We start from the raw sequence: 27,298 nt of genomic DNA, 5'->3' as shown, positions 1-27,298 counted from the left end.
AGATTTTGAATGGTAACAGATTTGGGAATGCACAATGGAAAATAAGGCGACATTATCTCATTAACATTCATATGGTGTTGAGAATCACTAGCGACTAAACAGTACTTGTGGAGGTATGATGTATTATAGATGAAGAGAAAATATGGGACAGCAAATTACACTTTTTTTTGCTGTACTTGTCATATTGTCTTTACATAATGCCACTAGGGTTTTTTGGAGAGCATCTAAATTAGTAACTTAAGCCAAGTTGGTTAAAAAAAAACAGAAACCTATTCTAGTAAACACATAGTAACCAGAGAACAATGCCATCCACTTTATGACATCAGTAAGAGATAGAGGGTTTATAGTGAAATTTGTCTGAGTCAACAAATGATTCCAGCTCAAACAGGGCACAACACTGTTTATAAAGTAAAAAGTACAGGGCGTGATTTATCAACTCGTTCCACACAAACACTGAAGTCACCATCCCTTTAATGTACACTGACCACTTGATTTGTGCAGCTTTACTTTCTGACTGCCAATGTGGCAAATGTGAGTTGCCCCTAAATGGAAAATGTTTAGGGGGTGTGGGAAAGAGTAATGACAGTCGGGGTTTAGGCGTGTGGCAGGGTACACCCTGCCCCTGTGCGTATTTTGTTTATTTTGTGTTATGTGTTATTATTATTTAAATGTTTGTATGTACAAGTGGATGGGGTGTGCTGTTATTAGTGTTTAATAAGCATGTGTAATGGGGAGGCGGGTTAATGCAGTCAAAACAGTATATCGGTGTGCACGGCTACAGCGGGGGCAACTACGCTCAGGCTAAGCCACCACCATGCTGTGCAGTAATCCGACTATGCCAGATCTATAAAAAAGAGAAAATATAAGGTTTCCCAATTTTGCCCTAGTTTAATAGAGCACAATCTTTTATTGGAAGGAGCCATGTCCGAACTACACGGAAAGTAGAGGACAAGCAAAATGGAGTTCAGTGTTTTTATTTATAAGACAAAATATGCTTTTCGCATTTACAAAAATAAAATATATCAATATGTATCCTTTTTTCCAGGGTTTTCGTAACAACAGAGGCATATTAGTTATCAGCTTCACAAATTAGACACAGTAGTTAACATGTCAGCCTCACAGATTATAAAGCACCGAAGGGCACCAAAGCAGAATAAAACAATTAGGAGTTAATTGCATTGATGAATTGGAGATGTGGTTGAGGACTCTGTCAACAAAATGTATTCAAATCAAAATAACTTGGAGCTCCAATGAAACAAAACCAAACCTTGGGACTACTCAATCTCACTTCCAGTTCCTAGCATCAAGCACGTATTCCATGTACTAAATAATCCCATTCTCACAGCTATCAAAGAAATAAAATGGGTTTTCATTTTACAGGCTAAATAATCACATAGGAGCCATTCTAGATCTCCCGCTACCCCTCTCACTACAGGCAGAGCCGGTGCCGGGCTAAGAATACAGCAGCAGCGGCAACACAAGAGCTACAATTGCTATATGCAGATACACACCACAGCCAGTATACACTACAGTTCATAAACTTCACACACAAAGTAGCAGTTTCTAAAAAAAACCCTACCGCTGCTCCTACTTCCCAGCTCGACACCCATGCTCACACGAACTGCTCGTTATCCTGAACATTCTCCCAGCTCTCCCCTCCTTCAAATGAAGCGTTATAAAGTATTCAGGTACAAACATTTGGACTGAATTACAATGCGATTTTCTTACACACATGGTAACATACACACATGCTTAAAAAAAATCATCACAATAAATACAAAATAAAGTGCAAAGAAAGCTTAAACATGTGCACGAGTGTTTAAGGTCGGCAGGGAAGGGTTAATTTTTGGTTTTGGTTCAGTGTTTTGTTTTTGTTTGTTCAAACCTTTTATTTCCACCGGCAGTATTGTTGTTATTCCTTTCCTGGTCTGACGTCACCACAAAGCCACCTGGTCACAAGACGTAACACACACACACACACGTATTTACAGTAATACTGTGCAACATTTTTTTTTTTTTTACAACAGCAGCATGGTGTCTCTTTCCGTCTTCCAGGTATTGACAGTGTCGACGCAAGGGACTTTTTCAGCCTGAAAAAAGAAACAAGGACCAGGGGTCACAAATGGAGTTTAGAAAAAGGGGCATTCAGAACAGAAAATAGGAGACACTTTTTTACACAGAGAATTGTGAGGGTCTGGAATCAACTCCCCAGTAATGTTGTTGAAGCTGACACCCTGGGATCCTTCAAGAAGCTGCTTGATGAGATTTTGGGATCAATAAGCTACTAACAACCAAACGAGCAAGATGGGCCGAATGGCCTCCTCTCGTTTGTAAACTTTCTTATGTTCTTATGTTCTTATGTTCTCAGCCTGATTCTGGATTTTCTGTCGGGAGGCCAGTTTTTCCAACTTCCATCTTTCTTCACAGTTGCTGTGACTTGCCTGTGTATATTTTTCTTATTATTTTCTGTGAATCGTGTTTTTTCAATACCTTTTTTTTTTTTGTAATACCACTGCCCTTTAAATCACTAAATAGGACCATCGCTGGCATTTTATATTTACTGTTAGAAGCTTGATTTTCATAGGCTTGGGTCACCAGTTGTAATTATCTCAATGGCATTATTTAGATTGGACACTGTTTTGTAATGAAACGCCCCTTTAGGTGGTCTATTGAAAGCATATGGTGCACGTGTGTGAATGTAAATGAAAAAGCTGTTCAAATTCTGGAAGTTTGGTGGTTTGACAAAAATTGACAATAAACTAAAGCCATGCGTGCAGCAGAGTAGTACCGTATAGCCCACTTTTTTAAAACCAACAACGACATGTTTAAAGGCAGTGATTATGAAATCAGATATTTGCTGTAACGGTACCGTACTTACAAATTTAAAAGGCTTGATACCTTATCTGATGCCTACCTGCAAGCCTCTGTGCTTTATATAATATTGCATAACAGTGAGCCTGCTTTATTTCCTACAGTAGTTCCTAATAAAGGGACACAACTCAGCTAGCCAGCACTGGGCGTTTTAAATTGCACAAATTCTGCAGACATTGTCAACATTTTGTTTTCTGTATTTCCAGCATTATGAATTCAGTGTGTTTATAATAAACAGTCCACAGATTTATAGTTACTCCCTAAATTTAAAAAATAAATGATGACTGTGGCTGTAGATAGTACTGTATTTTCTTGTTTGCTGACTTTGGGCCATAGTCTTAAAACTTTGTTAACGGGCTATAGGTTTTTTTCTGCCCTTTACTATTCTATGATATTTGTAAATATTCCAGGTGGTTCTTTTGTCAATATTCCTTTGTTTAAGATGATTTAGCCTGAATTCAGAAGGTATCTTTAGATCAAGTAGCCAGTCATAGATGTAGGCTAAATCAACCAGTGCGCCAGCATCGTACAGTCAGGTTTCCAATGTTATTGCTGGCAACAAAGTAAGGTTTCAGTAGGTGTTGCTCACTAATATAAAAACACTTCAATTTAGTATGTCTATGGTTGGCAATGAAAATGGAATTGAACTTCTGAAGCCAGGTGTGACATAGTGAACAGTACATTCCCAACTGTATGATATGTTCCTTAGGACCCTGGCAAGCTTCTGTAGGTGATAGCCATCTTGGCTCCAGCCCATTCACTGCTCAGAGTTAGCTCCAGTTGCCAATCTAATAGAAACAGATTACAGACTGCTAATAATGATTACCTGCCTGGGCTGGGCTATAAAACCCCAGCCATTCCTTGGTGTGAAGGCCAATAGTGAAGAGCAAGTTGGATAGGGTGAGAAAACACTGTGTAACTTCAAGTGCGTCTTAATACTGTGACAGTCTGTTGCCATCCTGACACTATTTCCCAGGCTTGGTCACACCAGGTTTAAGCACCTTAAACACAGAGTAATCAACATATTTAAAAAAATAAAATAAAATAATAAAATCATACAGTATTTGAGTAATTCAAATAAAAAAACATTCTGAATGTTTGAAAAACTGCAAATGGAAATCCACTCTTTAAAATACAACACACTTCAGTGGCACTGCAGAGAAGTTCATTTGAAAGCATCCTGGAGATCAGGGGCTAAACACTTGGGACCATGAGTGTAATTGTCAGTTATTCAACAAATAATTCATAATTTCACAAAACAACACTTTATCAACTGCAGTAAAAACATAGATAGCTATACATAATATTTATAATTATAATCCCAAACCTATTGCATCACTGAGCAATTGCATACTTGCTGAGGGGAGTATTTACCATTTTAAATGCATCTCACTTAAATTTGCTCTATCTTGAGAGAAAATTAGGAAACTTGGTATGGACATTCCCTTGCACCTGGCTTGAGGGTATTAGTATGTAGGTCCTGATTGGGGTTTATGCAAATGTGAAATTTGCTACATTTTTGTGAAATACAAAACTGATAATGCTATTATTTTCATGCAAATTTCATTTTTGGTGTAAAGACTATTAAACGTGGTCTACTTAGTATTGTAACGTGCACTGGGGTAGGGGTGAGGGCTGGTAGGTGACGCAATCAAATATGAAGACATGAACCCAATACCATCTCCTGCAATGGAGCCGGCCCTTTTGTACAGCGGAACCTCAGTGTCACCCTCGACCCCTCCTTCTCCTACTCTCAGCACATCTCTACTGTGGCACGGTCCTGTTGCTTCTTCCTCAGCAAAATACGCAGAATCTGCCCGTTCCTCACTGACTACTCCACTCAGCTCCTAGTTCAGGCCCTGGTAGTGTCCTGCCTTGACTACTACAACTCCCTCCTGGCTACCTGTCCAATTCAGCTCATCCATAACTCTGCTGCTCACCTTGTCTTTTCCCTTTTGTTGTTTCTCCCATGCTACACCAACGCTCTGCTCTCTTCACTGGCTCCCTATTGCTGCTCGCTTCCAATTCAAAACTCTTATACTCACCTATCGCTGTCTTGACCTTTGTGCTCCCTCCTGTCTCCATGCTATTACTTCTGCCTCCACCCTTGCCTCTCAGTGGTGGAACGACCTACGTCTGACTCGTCCTCAAGACACACCTGAGGCTGTAAACATCACAACTCTCCACTATATTGGACTATATGGCACTGAATTGCTCCATACCTTGCCGCATTCAACTACTGCTCCTAACTACAACTACTTACTGTATCTTGTATTTGATTTTTACTCTCATATTTTAAATCATTCTCATCCATTTATCATACTTACTATGTGTTCTTTCTGGACTTTACATATAAGCAAATGTTTACTATAAGTTTTAACAGCTCTTATTCCTTATTTTGCTCTTACTTGAATTTGATCTTATTGTGCTTTCATAACGGCCCTTATCTGTGCTATGATATTCTGTAATGTGATATTTTATAATGCGATACTTTGTCGAGTGATATTTTGTAACAATTGCAAGTCACCCTAGATAAGGGCATCTTCTGCGAAACAAATAAAAATAAATAAATAAATAAATAAATAAATATTTAAATGTAGTTCAGAAGTTCCCACGGCCGGTTGTGATCATAGGACAGGGATGAGTACGTTTTCCCAGGAATTCGTTACCTAAATTTGTTTTGATGTAAATCTCTTTCATTCTGGTTTAACAGGCTCATGTTTTCAATTTGCTCAAGCAGGCACCTGAATTTTAATAGCCGTCGGGACAAAAAAAAGCCTGGAGCTTGGACTGCCCGAGGCATACAGGCGCCACGCATAGCAGTCATTTTCTGCTGTAATGAAAAAAAAAAAAAAAACTTTTTATCTGTATAATTTGAACTACAACGTATAGACTAACTTTCCTACAGGGGAACACTTTACTTACATTTGTTTCCCGGTTACATTTTAAATAAATATGGTTAGTAGGAAAATGTACTATAACAGGGCGTGGTTTCGTACAACAAAGCGTAACTGCCTTTCAAGGCAAGTAAATTAAGAAGTGAGCCACATAACAACCTCGGTTACCTTGGATACAGCTCTATTTTCTAACAATATAATCTGCAGTTTTCTCAAACAATAGGTTTTACACTTTCAGTATACGCAGATCAGTAGCTAATCCAGCCGCTCCCTATGTGAGATTGGAGATATTTCAGATTATCCCAGTTTAACCCGGTACATTCAGTTTAGCCGAAACGACAGAGACGTGTTTTATTGGCTGCCTTTTCTGCCCGTCAAAAAACAGTCTTTAATTGTATTCATTACGACACATCCTTCTAGTGAGGCATCCATTTAAATACCAGTCAGAGAGGGGTGGACTGTTTAAAAACTTCATAAATGCACTAGTCCTTTAAGGTAAATACGGTATTTTGGGAGGTCCTTGTTGGTGAAAATATATTTATTATAAAGGTGGGTATTACTGTTGGAGGGTATTAATAAAACGTTACGTTTTCATAAATACGTGTTTTGTAATACAATACCTGGCTGTTTATCCTCGCCCCTTTTGTTTGTGTTCTGCTGTGCAACTGTCAGTGAAGCTCGATGGTAATATGAAAGTCACTTTGATCTGGTCCGGTACAATATTTTACGTAATCGTGTATTTATTGTTATAAGAGTGCATTAAAGTGTGCGTTCCAGCTTTTGCGTAAGACCTCATGTTGCCTATAATAATATGTATCAGTGTTTGTCTGTAGATGTATTACAGCCTTCATTTTGAGAATGTATGACAGTGATAATCGTTAATGGCTGATACATTCGCACGAACTGTGGTTGTTGCCAAAAAAAAAAAAGAAAAGAAAAACGATTTAGAAAAGGGGCGCGGCAGGTTTCTTGTGAAACCAAGGTTTTAGACCAGCCCAGAAATTGTGACGTAGTCATGTATCTGCAAAAGGGACCGCATTTATAAAATACTTTTTTGACACTGTTGAAATACAGTATATTGTGTTTTCAATTGGTTGTTTTGTTTTTGTTGTGAATAAGTTGGGAGGAGGGAAGATGAGGCTCTCTTAAACGATATGGATATTTCGAAAATTGGTCAAAGATAACTATTTAATTGAGCAGTGGTGTCAGCTTCCAGATATTACCAGGCACTGGCTATTGATTACGAAATGTTATACATCTACAACAGGGGAGCTGGGAGTATTTTACCAGAACAGCGAACGTAGAGTGTAGGCGAAGTTGTGATTTTATTTCTTTTTTTTTCTTCATATTTTTTAACCTTTTTTTAAGTTAATTCTTTATCCAAAAAAGACGACTGGTCTATCGCGGTTTTGTTGTTGAATTTAAACCTTTTACTTTTATTAATTAAAAATAAATTTAAAAAAATAAATACCATACCCCTACCCTAACTGTATTGCCATCAACGTGATCTCAAGATGTCCATTTACGTTGAAGGTAAGTCACATTTTTAATGTTAACGTCACAAGATAAACAACATAGTAGAACACCATACATGTACTGTTTTTGGAAAAGCTGTCAATCTAGTCGTTTGCAATTATACAAGGTAATTATTACTGGTGCGATCGTCTGATTAGTACGTTTTACTAAACATCTCCAGTTGGATTTAAAAATAAATGGTATATCAAGATACAAAAGCACAACATTTGTAAAATTTATGTAACGGGAATGATTACTGGTGAGATGGTATGAGTAATAAGTAGTTAAGACATACCCAGTTTGATTTGTATTCAGTTTTGCTAGCTACTAATTGGGTCTGCACTGGAATACCAATGCGTTAGTGCTTTTTGAGCATTAGATTGACCAGTCATCGATTTAGTTTGATTGATAGTCTGTATTTGTGGTTGATATTTAATAAACTTAAAATACCTGCCACATTGTAAAATAAGAGGTAATATAGGAATATCAGTACATTATGCAGAGCTGGCGTTTTGTGAACTAATTGTCTGTTTTCGATTGGAAATTGGCAATCCGTTTCTCCATGTATACGTGTCCAGTTGCTCGTTTAACAGTACAGCACTACGAGGGGAAAACACAACTGAAGAGGAGGTGATTTAACTAACGCTGCGGGTTTTTTTTTTTTTTTTTTTTACTGCATTGCCGTTTTTTGCTTGAAGAATCTGGATTTTCGTCAAGCAAGATTTTTTGTTCAAGCAATCATGTGAAAAGCAGCGCGATGGATTGTTTTGCTGCTGTTTTTCCGTTTTCATTTCCGTATTTATTTCAGTTATTTCCCTATTCATTTTAATACCAAACGTTGCAACTCTGCCCAGCAAAGCCACAAGCAGGACAATCTACAGTATCTTAGCTTTTTGTTTGCAAATGTATTTAAAAGCCCCTGTGTTTTGAGACCCAGCACGCTGTTACTGGTTATACAATGCCACTTTTACTTTTTACTTCTGGCAGAAGTAGGCGGTGGGGTGATCAGGGGAATATGATGTAGCTACACTTAAATGAGATAATACCACAGGTTTTAATAAATTGATCTGAAATCGGTTTATATACCAACAGTGTGCCTCTATCTTCAGAATTAAATAAAACAGTAAACAGTTAGAGGACATGCTGCAGCTTCATTAATTCTTCATTAATGGCAGACATTGGACCTTTTCTTAAAGTTTATTGTTGACAGACCTCTTTTTTGAAGTAATACACCCCCAAGTGCAGCCTGTTTTCCAGTGTCTTGAGTATATATTAAAATCATGCTTCAAACAATTAAGTCAACCCTAATTAAAAAAAACTTAAATAAATAAAAAATAAATACATTGAAAACATGTTTGCCAAGGTTTCAAACACACTAAAATAAAGTTAAAGAAGTTCATGTGATGTTCAGTTGAATAATCCGGTTTAGGGTTATGCTTCTAGTACATATTGTCAGCATCTTAGTTTTTTTCCCTAATTGATTGTGTATACAGTCCTGATTCCTAACGAGATTTTGATACATGGGTTACATTTTATCACACTTGCAATGAACGGAATAACAGTCCAGGAAACAGAGTATAATAAATTTAACCAGGATATGTTTATGACGGATTCGGTGTCCAAACTTGCGTAACATTTATACAGTGCTACTGTATTAATATGCTTGCAGTTTTTGCAATAAAAAACTAAACTTATTACAGCTGGCGTCTCTTTACACCATGGCACAATCTTGTGGCTCTTCTGACAGATCCTGTAATGCCGTGACTTGCTGTCACCCTTTTGACAACTGGGTCCAAAATGCCACTTGTGTCTCTTGAATTCAGTCACACAACTAAATGGTTTAATTTCAGTGTTGCCCTATTGGGGAATTTTTTTAATTCTAAGCCTATCACTAAACAACGTAGATTGAGTCAGAAAGCCATTACGGAACTCTCCAGTGATCTTCCATTGAGCATACATCTGTAGTTTGAAACTGTTTTAATCTCTGTTCATTTTTGTGTGCTTTTATTTCAGAAGTGTTATTTGTTTAGGGATGGGCACTGCACAGAAGAGAAACTAGAACATTTAAATTTAGAAAAAAAATAGTTGTTCTAAAAGTGGTCTTGCATTCATTCTGTCTTACTTCATAGAGTAGTTTTTAACTGTGGCTAACATTTTGAACCCCAAATCACCACACATTACTTGTACCACAGATTTTAGAAAGGCAGTGACCAACGGTGGGATGGCACAGTTCCAAGAAGCAATCCGTCAGGAGCTCGAGAACTCTATGAAGCAGGACCTGGAAAGATTACAGGCAACTGCTAGTAAGGATGAAGCCGAGGTAGGTTCTGCATATAGGTGCTATTCTTGTGAAGTGCATGCAGGAAACTACCTGTGTGCGGGGAAAAACGGTTGAACTAATGTCATCAGGCACCAGGAAAGTATCTCCTAGCAGCTGAGCGATCACACCTCAATTCTGAACTGGACATCCCCCTGACAATCAGTCCCATGACTGCCATTTGTGAGAACCCTTTTTAGATTTTTTTTTACAGAACCATAACATTGAACTATGCACCCAGCTCCGTTTCTAAGTTACAACAGACTGCACAAGCCAGTAAGTAATGATTTTAATTTAAAAGGCACATGAGGAATATTTTCAACTCTGTTATGACTGTCGTTTTATTTTTTTTGAAAGGAGAGAAAAAAATATGCTCTAACTAAACAAGAAACTGACATTGTATAGGGTACCTGAAACTCTCTTGCATGGCTTAGTTTTTTTTATTTTATAACGTTAGGTGGAATTTATTCCATTAAAAAATAAAGTAATTGCTGTGAAAGAAAAAAATGATCTATTCTATATTGTTTTCATTAAAAGATCATATGATTAATAGTATTACAAAATGTGTGGCATCCCCTTCTCTTTCCACACTATGCTTGTTAAACTTCCACAGAGGTTCAAACTCTCATTTGATGTCACTAGTAAAACTTCCAACTGGATGCTCACAGCTGACCAGCTCGGGTAGAGATTTCATGATGTTGACGATATCCAATTAGTTCTGGGATGAGACTCTTGAACTCTCTTTCTCTCCCTGTCCTAGTTGTGAAGGTCATGAGTCCCTTCTAAGTGGAATCCAATCAACTTTTTTTTTTTCTCTGTTTTACAAAGAGCCTGCATGGTTTTAATTGGGTTTATTGGCTTTAACACACTTGAGGAAATTAAACCCTGCTAGTGGCCCTTATGTTAAGCAAAACCAGATTTTTCTTAAAAGGGTATGGACAATAACATTCTCCTGCTGTACTGTTCCATGTTTAGTGTGTGTTTATGTGTGTGTGTGTGTGTGTGTGTGAATATATATATATATATATAATATATGTATGTATGTATGTATGTATGTATGTATGTATGTATGTATGTATGTATGTATGTATACATATATATATATATATAAGCATCATACAGTATCAAAAGCTTAATTAGAATAAGTTTTTTTTTGTTGTTGTTGTTGTTGTTGTTTTTTTGTATAGATAACCAGAAAGGATTTTGATGGGTTTAAGAAGCTTTTCCATAGATTTCTACAAGAGAAGGGGCCTTCAGTGGACTGGGGGAAGATTCAGAGACCACCAGAGGATTCTGTGAGTAATGCTGCTTAGGCCATTTCATAAGACACCTTGGTTCTTTATTGACATGTCTTTTAAAGCCTTCTTTTAATATGGGACTTATGCATTGTGTTGCTTTGGGTCATTGTGGTTATTTAATAATTGGTTATTTATTTACAAAAACACTTCACATCTAGCCCCTGGCTATGTTCCCATCTAAAATGTAGTTCGAAGAGTCCCAGCCTTTAAGTCATAAATTACATAATGGGAGGGTTCCTGGAGTAGTCACATTTCAAGTGGTTTTGTTTGTTGCATCCATTATAATTTCATTCAGGAATTTTGTGGTTTCTTAAACTGTGTTAGTGTTGGCTTATCTGTCTCAGCACAATGTTTGCTCAGCATTGTAGTCCTTTTTATATAACCTCTGCTGTATTAACCTTTTATTGTGAAGTAGTAGCACAGCACCTTTTTTCATGTATGCAAATAAATCTAATTCCCTGAAATTAAGGTTCTGATGACTTATTAGAATTGGTTTGGATTTTCACTTTTCAGTAAGTTTTTTTTTTTTTTTTTTTTTTTTTTTTTATATATATATATATCAACCTGAATCCGTGGGCCATAACACGTTTCTTTAACCACTGTTGTAGGGGAACTGGCCACTGCATTTCTTTCAGACCGTTGTATAGAGATCACAAATGCGCTTGGAATTATCCACTGGGGGCTGCTTGCTTTCAGTTTAATTGATAACATCACAGTCGTTCTAGTTTAACTAAACAAAGTCTGTCTGTTACAGACCCATATTATTTTGTTTTGGTAGCTTTGTTGCTTAGTTCAATGTCTGGAGAAGCATTGCAGCTGTTTTCCTTTATTTGCATGATGACTTCATGTTTGTAGGGTTAAATAACCTCAATAAAGTTCCATAGGTGGTGTCCAGTTAACATTAAACGTTTAGTGTCATGTTGTTGTATTTTTGTTTTGTTTTTTTAAGAACTTCTGGCCATATTGATACAGGCTACTGTAATTTCAGACAGTGTCTTTACAGTTGGTAAAATGCTGTATTCTATGGTTGCAGGTGGTGTCAATTAGAAATTAAGCATTTCATTCAATCCAATATGAGATGCTGACTGAGTTCTTTCATGCAGCCCCTTGAAATAGAATGCAGTGACCTGGAAGTGTAGCATTGAAATATCTGCAAATAGCAATTGATCAATTTTCTTTAATAGCGTTGAAAAAAATAAATAAATACCTTTTTTAACAAAAGTCATTAATGTGTCAATCTTTCATTAAAGGATTGTAGTACATATTCCCCATAGTTAAGATACTTTATTTTTTGACTTTTTGTGCATGACATATGTTTTTATTTGTGTCGATGACACTGTATGAGTATATTAGAGAAGCAAACCATTACAGTGCTGTACTTAGGGGCCCTTGAATGAATAACTTGTATTGAATGATTTATTTTTAGGTTATTCAACACCACCAGTTTGTCCGTTTTGGGAAAAAAAAGGTTGAAACACAGAACTTGAGTAAATGCTTCGTGAAATTGCACTAGATTGTAGAATTATCAGGTTACAGCATCCCCTGGTTTGTGTAATTAGCCCTTTCTTAAGCCCGAAACATGAGTAAATAAAATAAATCAGCTTTGGTTCATTAAGTAATTTTTAGGTTTTGGTTCATTAGGTAATTTACTCTCCAATTTAGACACTATCTGAGCAAAATGTATTTTAGAATGAGCAAAATGGAACATTACTTTGCAGTCATGAAATACTTTAGTAAATACTGCACGTACTTGCTAACGTGTGTTCGTTAACTACAGCCTTCCATTTTAACTCATTGTACTTTGAACTACTGTACAAAAATATTGTTTTGCAATAAAAAGTTATTCACAAGTATACTTTTTCTTTAATTCGTGTTAACCGCATTTGTGTGTGGGGGTCACGTGCATTTGAATCCCATTCCGCTTTCCATGTGATCTCAATTTCTGCCACTACAATGCTACATGAGAGATCTATTGAGAGTAAAGTCGTTATTTTTTTTGTTTTTTACAATGTTCAGTTGGCTTGCAATTGAGTTTTGATGCTGTTTTAATTCAATATGTGCAGGAAGTACACTTATTTTGACTATTAAACTATAATGTGTGAAATTGTAGCTACTGAAACTTGGGTCTGAATATGTTTGTTGACACTGTACAGTACACTTTGTAAATGGTGCTTATAAAACTAAGAAACCAACAGAATGCGATTCAGACCTGGTGGGGGAGGAATCCACAGTACTTCATTAGTAGTCAGTGGGGTCCCTTTTGGATGCAAATGAGTGTGGTGATTGTGCAGTAGTGTGTTGCAGTAATCGACCCAAAGTGCAGGTTCAACTGTAAACGGAGCCCCAGTCTTGCAGGCTATCCAGAACCAAATTCAAGCTAATGAAAGAGAAACATTTACCTGTACAACAATCCTTCTATCCTTATTGCCTCCAAATTCCAATACACTTGCATGGCACTTAGGTAAGAGCCATGCATTCCCTGCTGGTCATTAGCAGTGAGACTGAGCAGTGCTCACATGGGTACCTGAATGCACAGAGGTTGATTGTATAAAGGCAGGCACTGGGTCTCAGGGGTCCGCTCATAAAATAAATCTGTCTGACTGTGCAGGAAATGAAAAGCATGCTGCTGAAATCCAAATGAGGGGATGACGACAGAGTAGTCTCTACTGTAATAGAACTCTTGCATCTTTCAGGCATAGGGTTGTTCGGGCAGTTTCTATAATTCACTACATCTGTACGTTTTTGTTAAGACTTTCATTAAGTTAGCCACTATGGCTAAAGTAACTTAACATTTTTTAGCCACGCTGAAAAAACTTAACCACCAAAGAATGTTAAAGGAAATACAGTACAATAAACATGTTTACTTTAACTGTGCTCAACAAACCTCTCCCCTAAACACAACACTCACCACTGGTTTCCCTAAACACAAATATAGGTGAACTTTTCAGCTTCCAATACACGCCTGAATGACATACAAACAACATGCTGTCCTGGTAGATTTCATAATATAGGTACTGCCTGCCTTTTACAACTTTACAAGGCTAAAATAATAACATTTTACTACATTATTTTTGTGGACACTTCATACAAAATGTTAATACTTAACATTTTGTAAACATACTGCCAGTAGACACCGTGCTATAAGTGTATGTTAATGTAAATGCCTCCCTGACCAGCCGCAGCTCTAGTTGCACAAGCTTGTAATATTAAGTAAGATTGTACAGCCACGACTTCTTTTTTAAAAAAAAAAAAGTTACTGTCTGTTTTCGTCTGGGACTACTGACAGTAATATTGCACAGATTCCAACATTAAAACTCAGTACATCATAGGGAGCTGAATCTTGCTTTTTAAAATAGTTGCCACCGATTAGAAAGGGTGCGTTTGTGTTAACACGATTCACCCGCAGTAAGCGATGGACGGTATAAACACCCGCACAATAACCTGGCATTCAAAATGTCCCTCAATCACCAGTACAGCAGTCAAAACAAACAAGTGTGTATGCAGTTAAGTCTTTTATTAAGACACTTACTACACTAGTTAAAACTTATGCAATAAAAAGTACAGTGATCCTTCGCGTATTCGACTGCAATGGGTCCAGAGTAAAAAGTTGGATAAATGAATCCAGTTTTAAATGCCATTGTACACAGCTGTAACAATTACTGTGCTATATTATGTTGAGATTCATATTTTATTAGGGGGCTCCCCTAAATCCCTTGTTTAGAAAGATACAGGGTATTAATGCTTGTGACAGAGTACCCGTCTGCCGTGTGGGTGCGTGCATTCGCTGCTGAGTGACAGGCAGGAGATCGAGACGGAGGTTGAAGTTGATACACCCCGCAGGCGATCAGGATTTATTTACATACTGTAGCGCTGAGCTGCGGGGTTTCCAGGATATAATGAGAGAGACAACAGTTGCGGTTCAAAGCAGCAGGAAACCGCTGTATTTATTATTTGTTTAGCTTTTAGTGAACAATGGCTGTCATTCCTCTCCACTCACTCATTTCCGACTGGAAATGACATTAGTAGATTCACACGACAAAAGCGTAAAGGAGGCTGCACCTGTGTTGAAAACTGGAAGTAAGTGGGTGGCAAAGAAACCTGTGGAAGATGCTAAGGCTGCCCTTCGAATCAGTGATATTATGGGGCAAGTTCAGCATGGAAGATGGGGTCTTGGTCTCAGTTCAGCTCCTCCTACATGGCACAAGGCAACCCCAGCTCAACGGAGGAAGCTGGTAGTCAATGAGGTTCAAAAGTAGGAGGAGGGGATGAGGTTTGTAAAGGCTTTTTCCCTGGCCAGGCAGGGAGAATGGATGAGATAGGAGAGTGTGGAACAATGCAAGATCGGCTGGCAAGCCTGTGGACAATGGAACAGAGCAGGATCAGTTTCCTCATGTCCTCATCAACATATTCCTCATCAAAATATGATGTTCTCCCATCACCACAGAACCTAAACCTCTGGGTGGGTGAGGATCTCTCACGTCCTTTGTGTTCATCACCTGCAACATTAAGGCACATTTTGACAGGATCTATGGTGGGTATTAGCCAGGGATGGTTTACTTGGCGCCATGACCAGGTGCTGCGATGTTTGGCCTTAACATTGGAAGACAAACGTAACCTGACCAATAGGTTGCCACCAGTTCCATTAAAGCATTGCACACAAAAGACAATATTCTTCCATCCAGGAGAGCAACCACCAAGTAAAGGTGTTAAAACCAAGCCTCGCCCAGGACAACTGGAAGCTGCTAGAGACTGGAAGATGCTGGCAGATGTTGGTCAACGGCTTCTTTTTCCACCTGAGAGTGCCACTACTAACCTTCGACCAGATAACCTTACTCATCTGATAGAGTTAACTGTGCCATGCTGTGGATGAGGCATAGAAGGAAGAAACTTTTTGGTATGCTCAACAAGCTGCTGAAGTGGAACAGCGAGGATGAAGAGTCTGGGTTTACCCAGTGGAGGTGGGTTGTCAAGGATTTGTGGCACACTCTACAATCCAGTTTCTCAGATGTCGGGTTCAGTGGCCAAGAGTTGCGTCGCACAGTGAAGAACTTATCTGAAGCAGCAGAAAGGAGCAGCAACTGGCTGTGGTTGAGACAAAGATTCTGGCTGGGGATCTCAAGCACAATAGAAAGAAAGCAACGCTGATGTACGGGTAAGTAAGCTAGGCTGAGTTGAGTAGGGGATGGAGTGGGGTGATGCTGGAACACAGAATCACTTTCAAGCCCTCTTGAGGTGTCGTGGTCTAGTTGACGAAACACAGAGGATGGAAGGTGCTCACTTGGAGACCCCAGAGATGTACCCTACTTGGCTCAATCCGGGCGGTTCTCTTGCTGATGCACTGGGGAGACCGCACTGTGGTTGATCCCCGGAGCCAGCATTGCAGCCGTTGTGTGTGCTGATGTGCGGGGGAGGCAAAATAAGCAGATCCCTGGAGCCAGCATTACACTTCAGCCATCAACACCAGGCAGAAGAATATCTAAATCATCAGATGGAAAGAAACGCAAATGGATGGAGATGCAGATGGATCAAATTAGTTTACTGTAAAGCTACATCTTGGTTGGTGCTTATCTAGGAGAGAGCAGAGTTCAAATCAGCATGAAGTTTTAACATCTACTCTCATGTAATGAAAATCTCACAAACTCAACCTCAACTCTCACTCAATTCTCCTGCTGCCAAAGCCTGCTTCTATCTTTCAATCTGCCAAGTCCACCACCACCCCTGTCCCTCACCCTTCCTCACTCATTGGTCCAACATTCCGTATCTCTGACTGCTCATGTCAGACGTGCTCCCACCCTCCTCAGTGACGCACTCGCACGCAGGCTGTCTCGGATCTAGTTACACGAGCACCAAAACATAGAGAACACTAACAGATCTAGAATAACACAGTTTACAAACATATATTATTTCATTATTTATAGTATACTTCCATCCCCTTGCCCAGTCCATAAACAGGTCCATTCCCACACTGTCCCCAGCTTTTTTAGCAAGCACACAGCATATATAACAGACATTTTATTTGCACTAAATTTTCTTGCTAATGCGCATTGTTTTTCTCTTTCCAGCCATGCTGTTGCAGTCAGTACTGTTTTTTCAAACTGTAAACCTGACACTACGTACAGGGATTAGATAACCAATGTACAGTACAGCGGTAATCGCAAACAGCTGATTGATCGATCTGTCCAGCTTTTGTACTGCAATGAAGTGCTTTCAAACAGCTGATTTGTGGATTAGGAAGAGCAATTACTACAGTATAAAGTAGTGTGTTTGATATTTAAATGTATGTGAACGGTGCATAATGAGATCCAAACAGCTGAGTTTGCCCAAAATATACAGAGTGCTTAACATGGTGTAAATGATGCCTTTGTTACTGAAATCAGTGGGAATGGCAAACGGAAAACGCTTATTTGTCTGATATAAACGGCTGCCCGAAATATCCCTGTATGGTGTAAGTGGTGGCGATTTTAATAAATGTTTTATTCTTTTATTAATTGTTCATCTTCCGAATCTTCGTGGAACCATTCTGTTAATATTTCCAAACTGTTTCAGAATATTTTTAAAGAGCTAGCAAACAGCGACTGACTATAGGTCATATTTTTGTTTGTAATCAGAACCTCTGTCCTGCCAAACACAATGTTGGTGCATATGTTACATAATCAAGCTAAATGGCTTTCATTGGGTGAAATGAAACAGAACAGTCTCTATTGATTCATCTACCAGCACGTGTTTGCTCTACAGTATTGTTGGGTCAAGGAAAGCAAAAAATGGTAACCGTTACTTGCACTTCAAACCAATCTCCTTGTTAAATATGGTCAGCAAACAGTTTTAAAGGGCATTGCACCCCAGATCTGTTCTGCTGCTGGAAATATGTGCATGCAAAATCTGATTGAATTGAAATGTTCAATGATTTTGATTCCAAAATATAATCTAAAGTTAAGTGAATGTTTGGACATTCAATTTTATACATTTGGATAAAGAACCAGATAGTCTTTAAAAATGTATACATATTAAAGAAAAAGCTTTCGTTCTCAAACTCTGATATTCCACACATAAATGGGTTGGCCTACATTTGTTCTGGCTGTTCTGTGTGGCAATCTGCTGTTGAGACACAAACCTAGTCTTAATAGCATTGTTCCTCAATAAAGCAGTTCCCTAAAGTGCACAGTCAACTTGAATAAGATAATCCATCTGTCCTGCTCTAGGGGAGATCATGTGATGGTGTAATAGTGATCCTGTTGCTAGTCAGAATGAGTCTGGTACAGTGCCTCTATGAAGAATATCTTGAGGACAAGATGTAGAAGATTCAGACACATGACCACACTGATTGAATTGGAGACAACTGACATAGGCATTACTCCCATATAAACAGTTTGCTAATCATAACCCACACCCCTGAGTAATTGGAACAAGATTAAATTCAATAAGATTAGCAGTGCAGCTCAGTAAAACATTTTCTTGATTTAGATTATGTTGAACGAATGTTGCTTCCTAAACTGTAGTATATGTTCGTGCACTGAAAGCTTTGTGCTTCAGGCTACACACATGCATAGTTGCCCAATATCATGATGGTGTTATTGTTTTAACTAACAAATAATATTCATAAATGCACCTGCGGATGGTAAATTGTTAAATTGTAACGGGATGATGTTGGCAACCATGAAACTATCCTGTTCATTTTATATTTTGGATACGTCCTCGACGTGTATACAGTCAATTCTTGTTAATACGAATTTCAAGGAACCTGCAAAAAAAAGTGTATTATGAGTAATTCATATTATCAGGTGTCTAAGCAAAATGCATCCTGGCAGTTTTTTATTGAAGTTCCACTCAAATAAAATTTCTCACAGAACAATAAAAAGTGTTATACATTTAAAAGCACTGCACATTTTATTGAAAGTTCAGGTTAAAGTGAACCTTAAAGTATGCTGTAGAAAATTCGTAGTATCAGGGAATTCATCTAGTCCAAGTTCGTTTGAGGAATAATTGATTGTACTTTGGTTAGGTCCTCATCACACTTCAAATTGTATTTGAGGTTGGTTATCATATGCTTCAACATTTATTAAGAAGCGAAGTACCATTCTACAGTATCCACTGACCCCTTAGACAATCAAGGTTTTCAATAGGAAGTCTTTGGCAGTACTGAGTGGCATGACAAGGTGTGAGGAATTATTTGTGCTTCGATTTATATGTAAAAAACAAAAAAATAACCAATAGCTTAAATCTGTTTAAGCTGTGTTGGTGTATGTACAGAATGAAAAGGCAGGCTACCAATATATAGTTTAACCAGTAACAGTTTACTGTTGTTTAAGACAATTGTAGAAAACAGCAATTATATTCTTGGATTATTGACAATGTCAATGATGATAGTGATAGTTTTCATCTGTCAGACTTTTATATTAATTTAATTTTAATTGTATGTTAAGGCCCTACTTCCTGGGCCTAGATGCTAAAGAGCCTATGGGTTGGGGATTCTTGAAGCAGTCAGAAGTAGTAGTTCCTGTATTCTATAAACTGCTTGTAGTAGTTTTAGAAATGCACAATTACTGTCTGGGACTCAGAACTTGGTTTCCATAGTAAATCTAAGTCTGCTGTGTTCTTGTTTTGCAGCCAGTTGACTCCCCTGCTATTTTTTTTCTGTTCAGATCTCTGATGTTAACATTGGTCTTAAGAAATGTAACATATTAACTACTTTGGAAATGTTGATTTCTTTTTTGCTGCACCTTTGTTTAAATTGAAAAGGTGAAGTATGAGACAATGCTATTTTTTGCAGCTGGGTGATAGCACAAGAGGTTTTCTAATAAACTAATTGCAAACCCAGTTGATTGACCTGTCTTCCACTGAATGTTGGCATTTCTGGCAGAGAGCTGAGCTGGTTGGAAGCTGGAAGATTTTTTAACTGGGCGAAGCAAGAATTTGCATAACTGGGTATAAAGGTTAAACCTGTTAACAATTCATGAATTTCGACAGTTTTGGGAGGTAGTGATTTGACTTTAGGGGAAAAAAACATTCCCATTAGGTAAGCTGAGGTAGACCAAATTCTGTGGGGGTGTTTTACGCTATTAGTGGCTGATGAACTCTAATTGAGAAAATGGTAGGGCAAGTGCTGTTTGCATGCGAGAAAGTGTCTAAAAATGATTTTAACATTTTTGTGTCTTTTTTTTTTTTTTTTTTTAAAGAAAACCTCCCCTTTTTTTAACAACTTTGACCTTCCATGTGGGTCAATGACCTTGCCAAATGTAGTTGCCATTTTAAAGGCTTTCCAACAAAAAGTAATGAAATGACGAGAGGTAGAGTAACCGCCAGTTGATCCTTTTGAACTGGTATGACCCCATTGTAACCCAGTAATGTCACTTTTGCTCCAAACTCTGAATTCTGCAAACAAGTGTGTGGAAAGGTAACGATTCCCATCCAGAGATTTTTAATTTGACTGGCAGAGATGCCAGTTGCAGCCTTCACCGATACAAACTCCAGTTACCATATTACATCAATTTGGCACAGCTGATTTTTATTTAAAATTAATCAAAATGAATATCGGTTTGATTTTTGTTAACTAAAATTTCCTACTTATTACAATTTTTTTCTCGCTGTAATTTACCTGCTTATTTGTAATTTCTCTGTAAGAGAACCGAAACTAAATCTTCTGATAGACAGTAAGCAAGTAAGCTCTATGTTCCTTTTGAGTTTAAGTTTTCACCATCCAAGCTGAGGACGAGGTAAATGGACAGCCCTAGTTTTATCGGCACTGAACTCTGCTGGGGGTGGGAAACCTGACTACTGTGCTGTAAGTAGTTCATCTTGGGTTGTCTGTTGGGACTGTACCATAAAATAAAATGTGCTTACTAAGGGGTGTGTGTATTAGTTTGTATTACATGCTGGATTGAAGGTGCAGTCTCTTGGGGGCATCACATGTACAGAGCCAGAGTTGTGCATTTCTTTATTTCAAGGGCGGCGTTAATTTGAGGTAATACGGTATTTTTTTTTATTTGGCAGATGACTTTATCCAAGGTGACTTACAGAAACTAGGGTGTGTGAACTATGCATTAGCTGCAGAGTCACTTACAACAACCTCTCACCCAAAAGATGGTGCACAAGGAGGTTAAGTGACTTGCTCAAGGTCACACAGGGAGTCAGTGAGTGAGCTAGCAAGTCATTCCCTTCACTAACAAAACTGAGAACAGTGCATACGGCAAGTAATAGATTTGAATTCTATTTTATTTGGTCAGGCTCATTAGCACTCAGGAATACACCATTTTAACATTATATGTTCACATAACTGTTCTGCTCATTTAATACAAAATAAAAAATCAATCCCTGTTTAAGCTATAGTCAAATTACAAGTACAGTTAAAATATTGTATTGCATGAATATGACCTGGCTGGTAATCTGCATTTATTTCAAAATGGTAACGCTACTAGATGAAGAATATTTATTTTCAGAGTACTGTACTGTATAGGATACCTTTTTTTACATTGAGTCTTTCTTACTGGAAAACCAGTGAAACCATGACTCAGATAAATTGCATGAATAAACTAATATACACTCTAAGAAGACTAGGATGTAAGCCTAGCTATACTGTGTATTCCGGTTGAATAATTGCAAAAATAATTCCAATGAGTTTGAAAAGGTTTACTGTTTTGTATAACAGACATATGATACTAAGGGTACATCTGTCTGTGTGTGTGTGTGTGTGTGTGGTGATTGTGGTTTCTGTTGGACCTAAAAATAATTTGGAATGTGGTAAGGCAGTCCATCTATAACACACATGACCTGTTGATCTTGTTGAAAACTTATTTATAATATTGTGTTGCGTGTTTGTGTTTGTTTTAATTTGTTTTTAATGGGTTGCATGATAAGCCAGGATCAACTTTTAGTAGGATTAGGGTTTAAAATAAGATTTCATACAGTATGCATTATCCAGGGACACATCAGAAGAAGTAAGTGGAGACAAATGCATCTCATCTTCAAGGGTTCTGATTTTCAGATCAGTTTTAGGAGTTCATAGGTTTAGCCAGTTAAACTGACGCCTCCCATTCCCCCAGATCCAGCCTTATGAAAAGATCAAGTCCAAAGGTCTGCCAGACAATGTGGCATCTGTCTTGAACAAGCTGGTGGTGGTGAAGCTGAACGGTGGCCTTGGCACCAGCATGGGCTGCAAGGGCCCGAAGAGTCTCATCAGTGTCCGCAATGAAAACACTTTCCTGGATCTGACAGTTCAGCAGATCGAGGTAAGAGTGAAGCCGTCACTCGGGTGTTAGTTTACCAATCCATTAAAAGGGAACAAAATGAATACCCTTAACAAATTAATTATAAAGCACTTGACTTATTTTTATTTTGTTTGTTTTTTATTCTTAAGTCTTAACATTTTACTTGGAAAGTCTCTGCGTGAATCTTTTTTTCATGGAAATCCTGGGGGTGTATCAAACAAATAGTACATTGCACAGTTACAGCATTCCATTTAACTGGATGCCTTCTAAAAGTACAACCAAACACCAGTTAAATGCAAAGAAGACCTCGTGATAGTGAGTGAGAGTACAGACATCAACAGTGAGAGGCAGATTGCTCCTGTGGCTAGAGGTTTCACAGGTTTGAATTGCTTTCTCAAAACCTGAATATACAGCATATTGTTAATGGGGTCAGATGATTTGTCACGGAATGACCCTACAGTGCATTTGACCCTACAATATTCTGCATTGTGAGGTTGTCTTATGTTCGAATCTTGCTGCAGGTGTTACAAAGGTAGCATACAAATTTGTTTTTCTGGTATTTCTTTTTCTGCAGCACTTAAATAAAACCTACAACACAGAAGTTCCCCTGGTCTTAATGAATTCTTTCAATACTGACGAAGACACTGACAAGATCTTGCAGAAATACACACACTGTCATGTGAAAATCCACACCTTCAACCAAAGCAGGTAAAAATCTCTCTTTGAACAGGGTAAAATGTATTTTTAAATTTAAACCAGAGTATGTCTGTCTTGTCTGTCTACATATAAAACAGAAACGATAGATATCCATTTTTAACTTTTCAATAGCAATCGGTTTATTTATCAGATGAGCAAAAGCAACTGAACAACGTAGATAAATAAACTTAGAACATTTTACAGACGTGCACAGCACAAGAAGTTATAAAAAAAGTAATTTAATTTTTTTTTTTTTCAACAAAATGGTATTCCTTTACCCTCGAGTCAAAGGCTGTTAACAATCAGTACAGATAATGCACTTCTCCACGCTGCTTTTCTGCACAGGGAACAGCTGCTCGAAGTTTTATTTTTATTGCACTTGCCAACCTGGCATTTGGCGGCTCTCAGTGGGGTTGCCAGCTTCAGCTGTGGGTACACGCTTGGCAGTCTCCCTCCTATTCCAAGTGCTTCTTGTGAAGTTCCTGTGCTAACTGTAACATCTATTCTCTCCTTGGTAAATCCTTCTCCGTGCATTCTTTGTAAAGTACCCAGGAGTTGATGACTCCCGCGTTGCATGCTTTGTGAGAATTTTTAATACACACGGACAGAAAGGTACATGAACGCGCAGCCCCATATGTGTTACATGACTGGAGAAAATTACACTTTAAAATCAAAAAACACCAAAATGACCGCCGCAGGGCTTCTGGTGTTAATAAGTTTAATTATTAGGCAATGGTATATTTAGATGTATGTGAACACACATTATTATTGAACATCTTGCCTCTTTAATCTGCAGGTAATTTTAATATTAACACAGGATTATTATTTCTTTATATTGTTGCTGCCTCCTGTGAACAAGATGCTTCTAGTGATTACAAAACCTGTAAATAATAGAAATAATGAAATTCTAAAATAACATACTGTAGTAGGAAGTGTCTTAAGTCACGTTGTGTTCCAGTAACTTTTTCATGTAACTCTCAAAAAAACATGCCAATCATCATACATTCCTTTTAAGAAATTCTAAGGCGTATCTCCATTTGATTACCTACAGGAAACCTGGTTCCTGTTCCTATGTTCCTATCAAAGAACTAAGGGACCTCTTGGTTTATTATTATATCTGCAGTTATTGTAATATGTATTGTTGTCTGCTGGTACACTTTTTTTTTTCTTTTTCTGGAGTCACGTGGTAAACTTGGACGGTTGTTTCTTTTGCAGAATGTATTTTCCTTTGGAATTATTAAATTAAACCGGACCAACATACTTTACAAATCACAATGTTATTTCCAGGTTTGATCTGTTTAGTAAAAAAATATTAAGAAATTGGTAGGCTTATTGTTAAACTCCTTAACAATGACATGTATCGACTAACCCTTTTGAGTTCCAATCATTTGTAAAGAATTGCTCTTATTCTAATGTAATTTGCCATCTTTATTGGGTTAACCTGCCAAATACTGCCTCTTTAATGTTGCATGCACTCGGTAAACTTGCTTGTAATCTTAAGAACAGCATTGACTTGCCCAGTGCTGATTGTTCCCTGCCAGTAATTTCTTAGTTTGTGTCCTTGTCAAAGATTCATTAATCCCAAGTTAATCCCAAACTGATTTACATAAAAAGCTGGTGGTTTTATTATATTATCACATTTACATGAATATAACGCCAGTGTTTGAGAGTCCTGCTCATCTGAGACCAGTTAAAGTCCTGGCTTCAAACAGGATCTGAACAATTTGAATTGAGGGAGTTAATGCTCAGTTGGCAGTTGCTTCTATAGCCAAGCCTTACAAATGACTGCCATACAGCAATAGTCTTAAGGATGACTCTGTTCGCCATTCTGGATAACAGTCTTCTGTGCAGATTTCCACCCCAACATATCTGAAAGAATTGAAAGCAGCAATTCCTTATGGAATGAACAGCACAATTTAAACACTGTGTGCTATATAAGGATAGTATAGATGTATATATTAAAAGCCAGTTGAAAGTATTGTAAACATTCCCGTTAAAACATTTCTTCTTGCAGGTATCCAAGGATTAACAAGGAATCTTTGCTCCCAATAGCCAAGGATATGTCAAAAACGGGGGAAAATGCTGAATCCTGGTACCCACCTGGACATGGGGATATCTATGGAAGCTTCTATAACTCTGGCCTGTTGGATAAACTCATAGCTGAGGGGAAGGAGTATATATTCGTCTCAAACATTGATAATCTTGGGGCGACCGTTGATCTTTATATCCTCAATCACCTCATGAGCCAACCCAATGGAAAACGCTGCGAGTTTGTCATGGAGGTCACTGACAAGACAAGAGCAGACGTGAAGGTAAACTAATGAGCATTCATAACTTGCATCATGCAGTCTTAAGATATATTGAAGGAATACAAGGTATATTACTTGGTTTCCTAGCGTAAAACTGATTAACTTTGGTATGGAAATAACATAAAATTATTTGTAGGGGCATGACTAAAATGGTGTCGGCTTCATAAACCCAGCATTGCTTCTAGCTTTGTGACTGTCTGCAGTTCAGTGGAGTGCTGGCGATGACGGCAGTGATGATTTGTGTCTGTAGGGTGGTACTCTCACGCAGTACGGAGGCAAGCTGAGGTTGCTGGAGATCGCTCAGGTTCCAAAGGCTCATGTGGACGAGTTCAAGTCAGTGAGCAAATTCAAGATCTTCAACACCAACAACTTGTGGATTTCACTGCCTGCAATCAAGAGGCTGCAGGAGCAGAACGCCATGGACATGGAGATCATTGTCAACCCAAAGGTTAGGATGTTGAAACTGTAAAACTGAAGTCCAGATTTGTAAGGTTATATGTTGCATTCATGGCAAATTCTCCCTATTTTTAAACCCCTTTTTTTTTTTTAATTAAGACTCTAAATGGTGGATTGAACGTAATCCAGCTGGAAACTGCTGTGGGTGCTGCTGTTAAAAGTTTTGACAATGCGTTGGGCATCAATGTCCCGCGAAGCCGTTTCCTGCCTGTGAAAACCACCTCTGACCTGCTGCTGGTGATGTCCAACCTGTACAGCCTTAATGCAGGCTCCCTCACCATGAGCGAGAAGAGAGAGTTTCCCACTGTACCCCTGACCAAACTGGGCAGCTCTTTTACAAAGGTTGGTGTTTGATCTTGTGCAATTATTACAACAGAATTTTTGAAACTGACATGTTACTGATATCAGTTTACAGTTTATTTACAACTGTGGCAGGTGCATTGCACATAAAATCAGCTGCATTAAGTAAATACAATTTGTGTGCTGTGTAGCTCATGCTAAACCTTTAGAAAGACTGTTCCTGGATCTGAGGATCTTTTATAGCGACTGCTTTGATAAACCCATCAGGTGTTTGGGAATTAACTTTCACTGCAGCTTTTACAGCTGGTTTAGCATACCTCGATTAGCACAAATCTTTAACTATCTGTTATTTTAGGTAAGGTAGTTCAAGATTAGGGTTTAAAACCAGTAGCTAGTGTTTGTTTTTAGCTATCTTTGCATGTAAGAGTAAGTTGTGTTTCTCAAATGAACTCATCCATGTTTGCAGACAATCAATTATAGGAGATAAAACTCGCACTAATGAAGACTTCCTTTATTGACCTTTACAGTTTATAGGTTATAAGCTGTGAAGGTGCAGCCACACGAACAATATAAAGCTACTTCAAAAACAAAAAAAAACTGGAACTACAAACAATATGTAAAATAAGATGAATCTTTGCATAGGTATTTGCTGCAGGAATATATTCCACATACTGGTAGCTGTCTGTCATGGTAACCTTCTTTTTCACAGGTGTTTGGCTGAGCTAGTGAAGAATCTGTATTGGAAATGACTTGTCTGGTTTTTGATGAAATGCAACTGACGTGTCTAGTTTGGTTTGGTTTTATTTATTTATTTATTTATTTATTTATTTAAGGTTCAGGAGTTTTTGATGAGGTTCGAAAGTATACCAGACATGCTTGAACTGGATCACCTTACGGTTTCAGGAGATGTTACCTTTGGCAAGAATGTTAGTTTAAAGGTGAGTGCAATACTATAGATGAGCTGTTCAAGTCAGTGCTGGGTTAAGCAAAATATAGATCTAGTTTATTAGTCGTCTGATGTCCTCAAAACAGGAAAGGCTAGAGACCAAGACTAACGTCAGTCCATTGTTATCCTGTCATGGGGAGAAGCCACAAGAAAAATGATGTTTTTATTTTTTGTTTTTTTCTCCCCCATGTAAGGGTTTTTTTTTTTTTTACTGTTTTCTTCTCAGTCTCTGAACAACATATAAAATGCACTGAACAGCATAAATGCTGAGCAACACCAAAACTCAACACATAAACTTTACACAACATTTAAAGGAACTCCTTATTATGTCTAGTACCTATGTGATCAGTTGTTATTGCTCTAATTCAGCTTTAAAATATATTTGATATAGACTTTTTGTGTTCTGGTTCTGTCACAATAACCAGTACAGATGACAGTATTGGCTGAATGAATGGCTTTATGTAGGTTGGGGATAGGAGCATGGTAAAACTT

At 38.0% G+C, this 27,298-nt stretch overlaps 1 protein-coding gene across 2 annotated transcripts in view; it reads left to right on the top strand.

The window, feature by feature from the left end:
* Positions 1 to 6,223: 6,223 nt before the first annotated feature.
* The window catches only part of LOC121316131 (UTP--glucose-1-phosphate uridylyltransferase-like), a 22,267-nt gene continuing 1,192 nt past the window's right edge, over positions 6,224 to 27,298 (top strand). The window contains exons 1-9 of one of the 2 annotated variants that reach the window (XM_041250934.1): positions 6,224 to 6,317; positions 9,476 to 9,603; positions 10,788 to 10,895; positions 21,935 to 22,120; positions 22,674 to 22,807; positions 24,810 to 25,107; positions 25,355 to 25,552; positions 25,660 to 25,902; positions 26,694 to 26,798. In XM_041250934.1, the coding sequence (XP_041106868.1) occupies positions 9,505 to 9,603; positions 10,788 to 10,895; positions 21,935 to 22,120; positions 22,674 to 22,807; positions 24,810 to 25,107; positions 25,355 to 25,552; positions 25,660 to 25,902; positions 26,694 to 26,798 (1,371 nt within the window). In that variant the 5' untranslated portion in view covers positions 6,224 to 6,317; positions 9,476 to 9,504. Of the gene's footprint in view, positions 6,318 to 6,524; positions 7,302 to 9,475; positions 9,604 to 10,787; positions 10,896 to 21,934; positions 22,121 to 22,673; positions 22,808 to 24,809; positions 25,108 to 25,354; positions 25,553 to 25,659; positions 25,903 to 26,693; positions 26,799 to 27,298 lie in introns of those variants that run through there. The other variant, XM_041250933.1, reaches the window with a different exon arrangement.

Source organism: Polyodon spathula, chromosome 5 (genome assembly GCF_017654505.1).
Source record: "Polyodon spathula isolate WHYD16114869_AA chromosome 5, ASM1765450v1, whole genome shotgun sequence".
NCBI classification, from domain to species: domain Eukaryota; kingdom Metazoa; phylum Chordata; class Actinopteri; order Acipenseriformes; family Polyodontidae; genus Polyodon; species Polyodon spathula.
The sequence above is the reverse complement of the archived record's forward strand: the minus strand, read 5'-3'. Positions and strand labels throughout refer to the sequence as shown.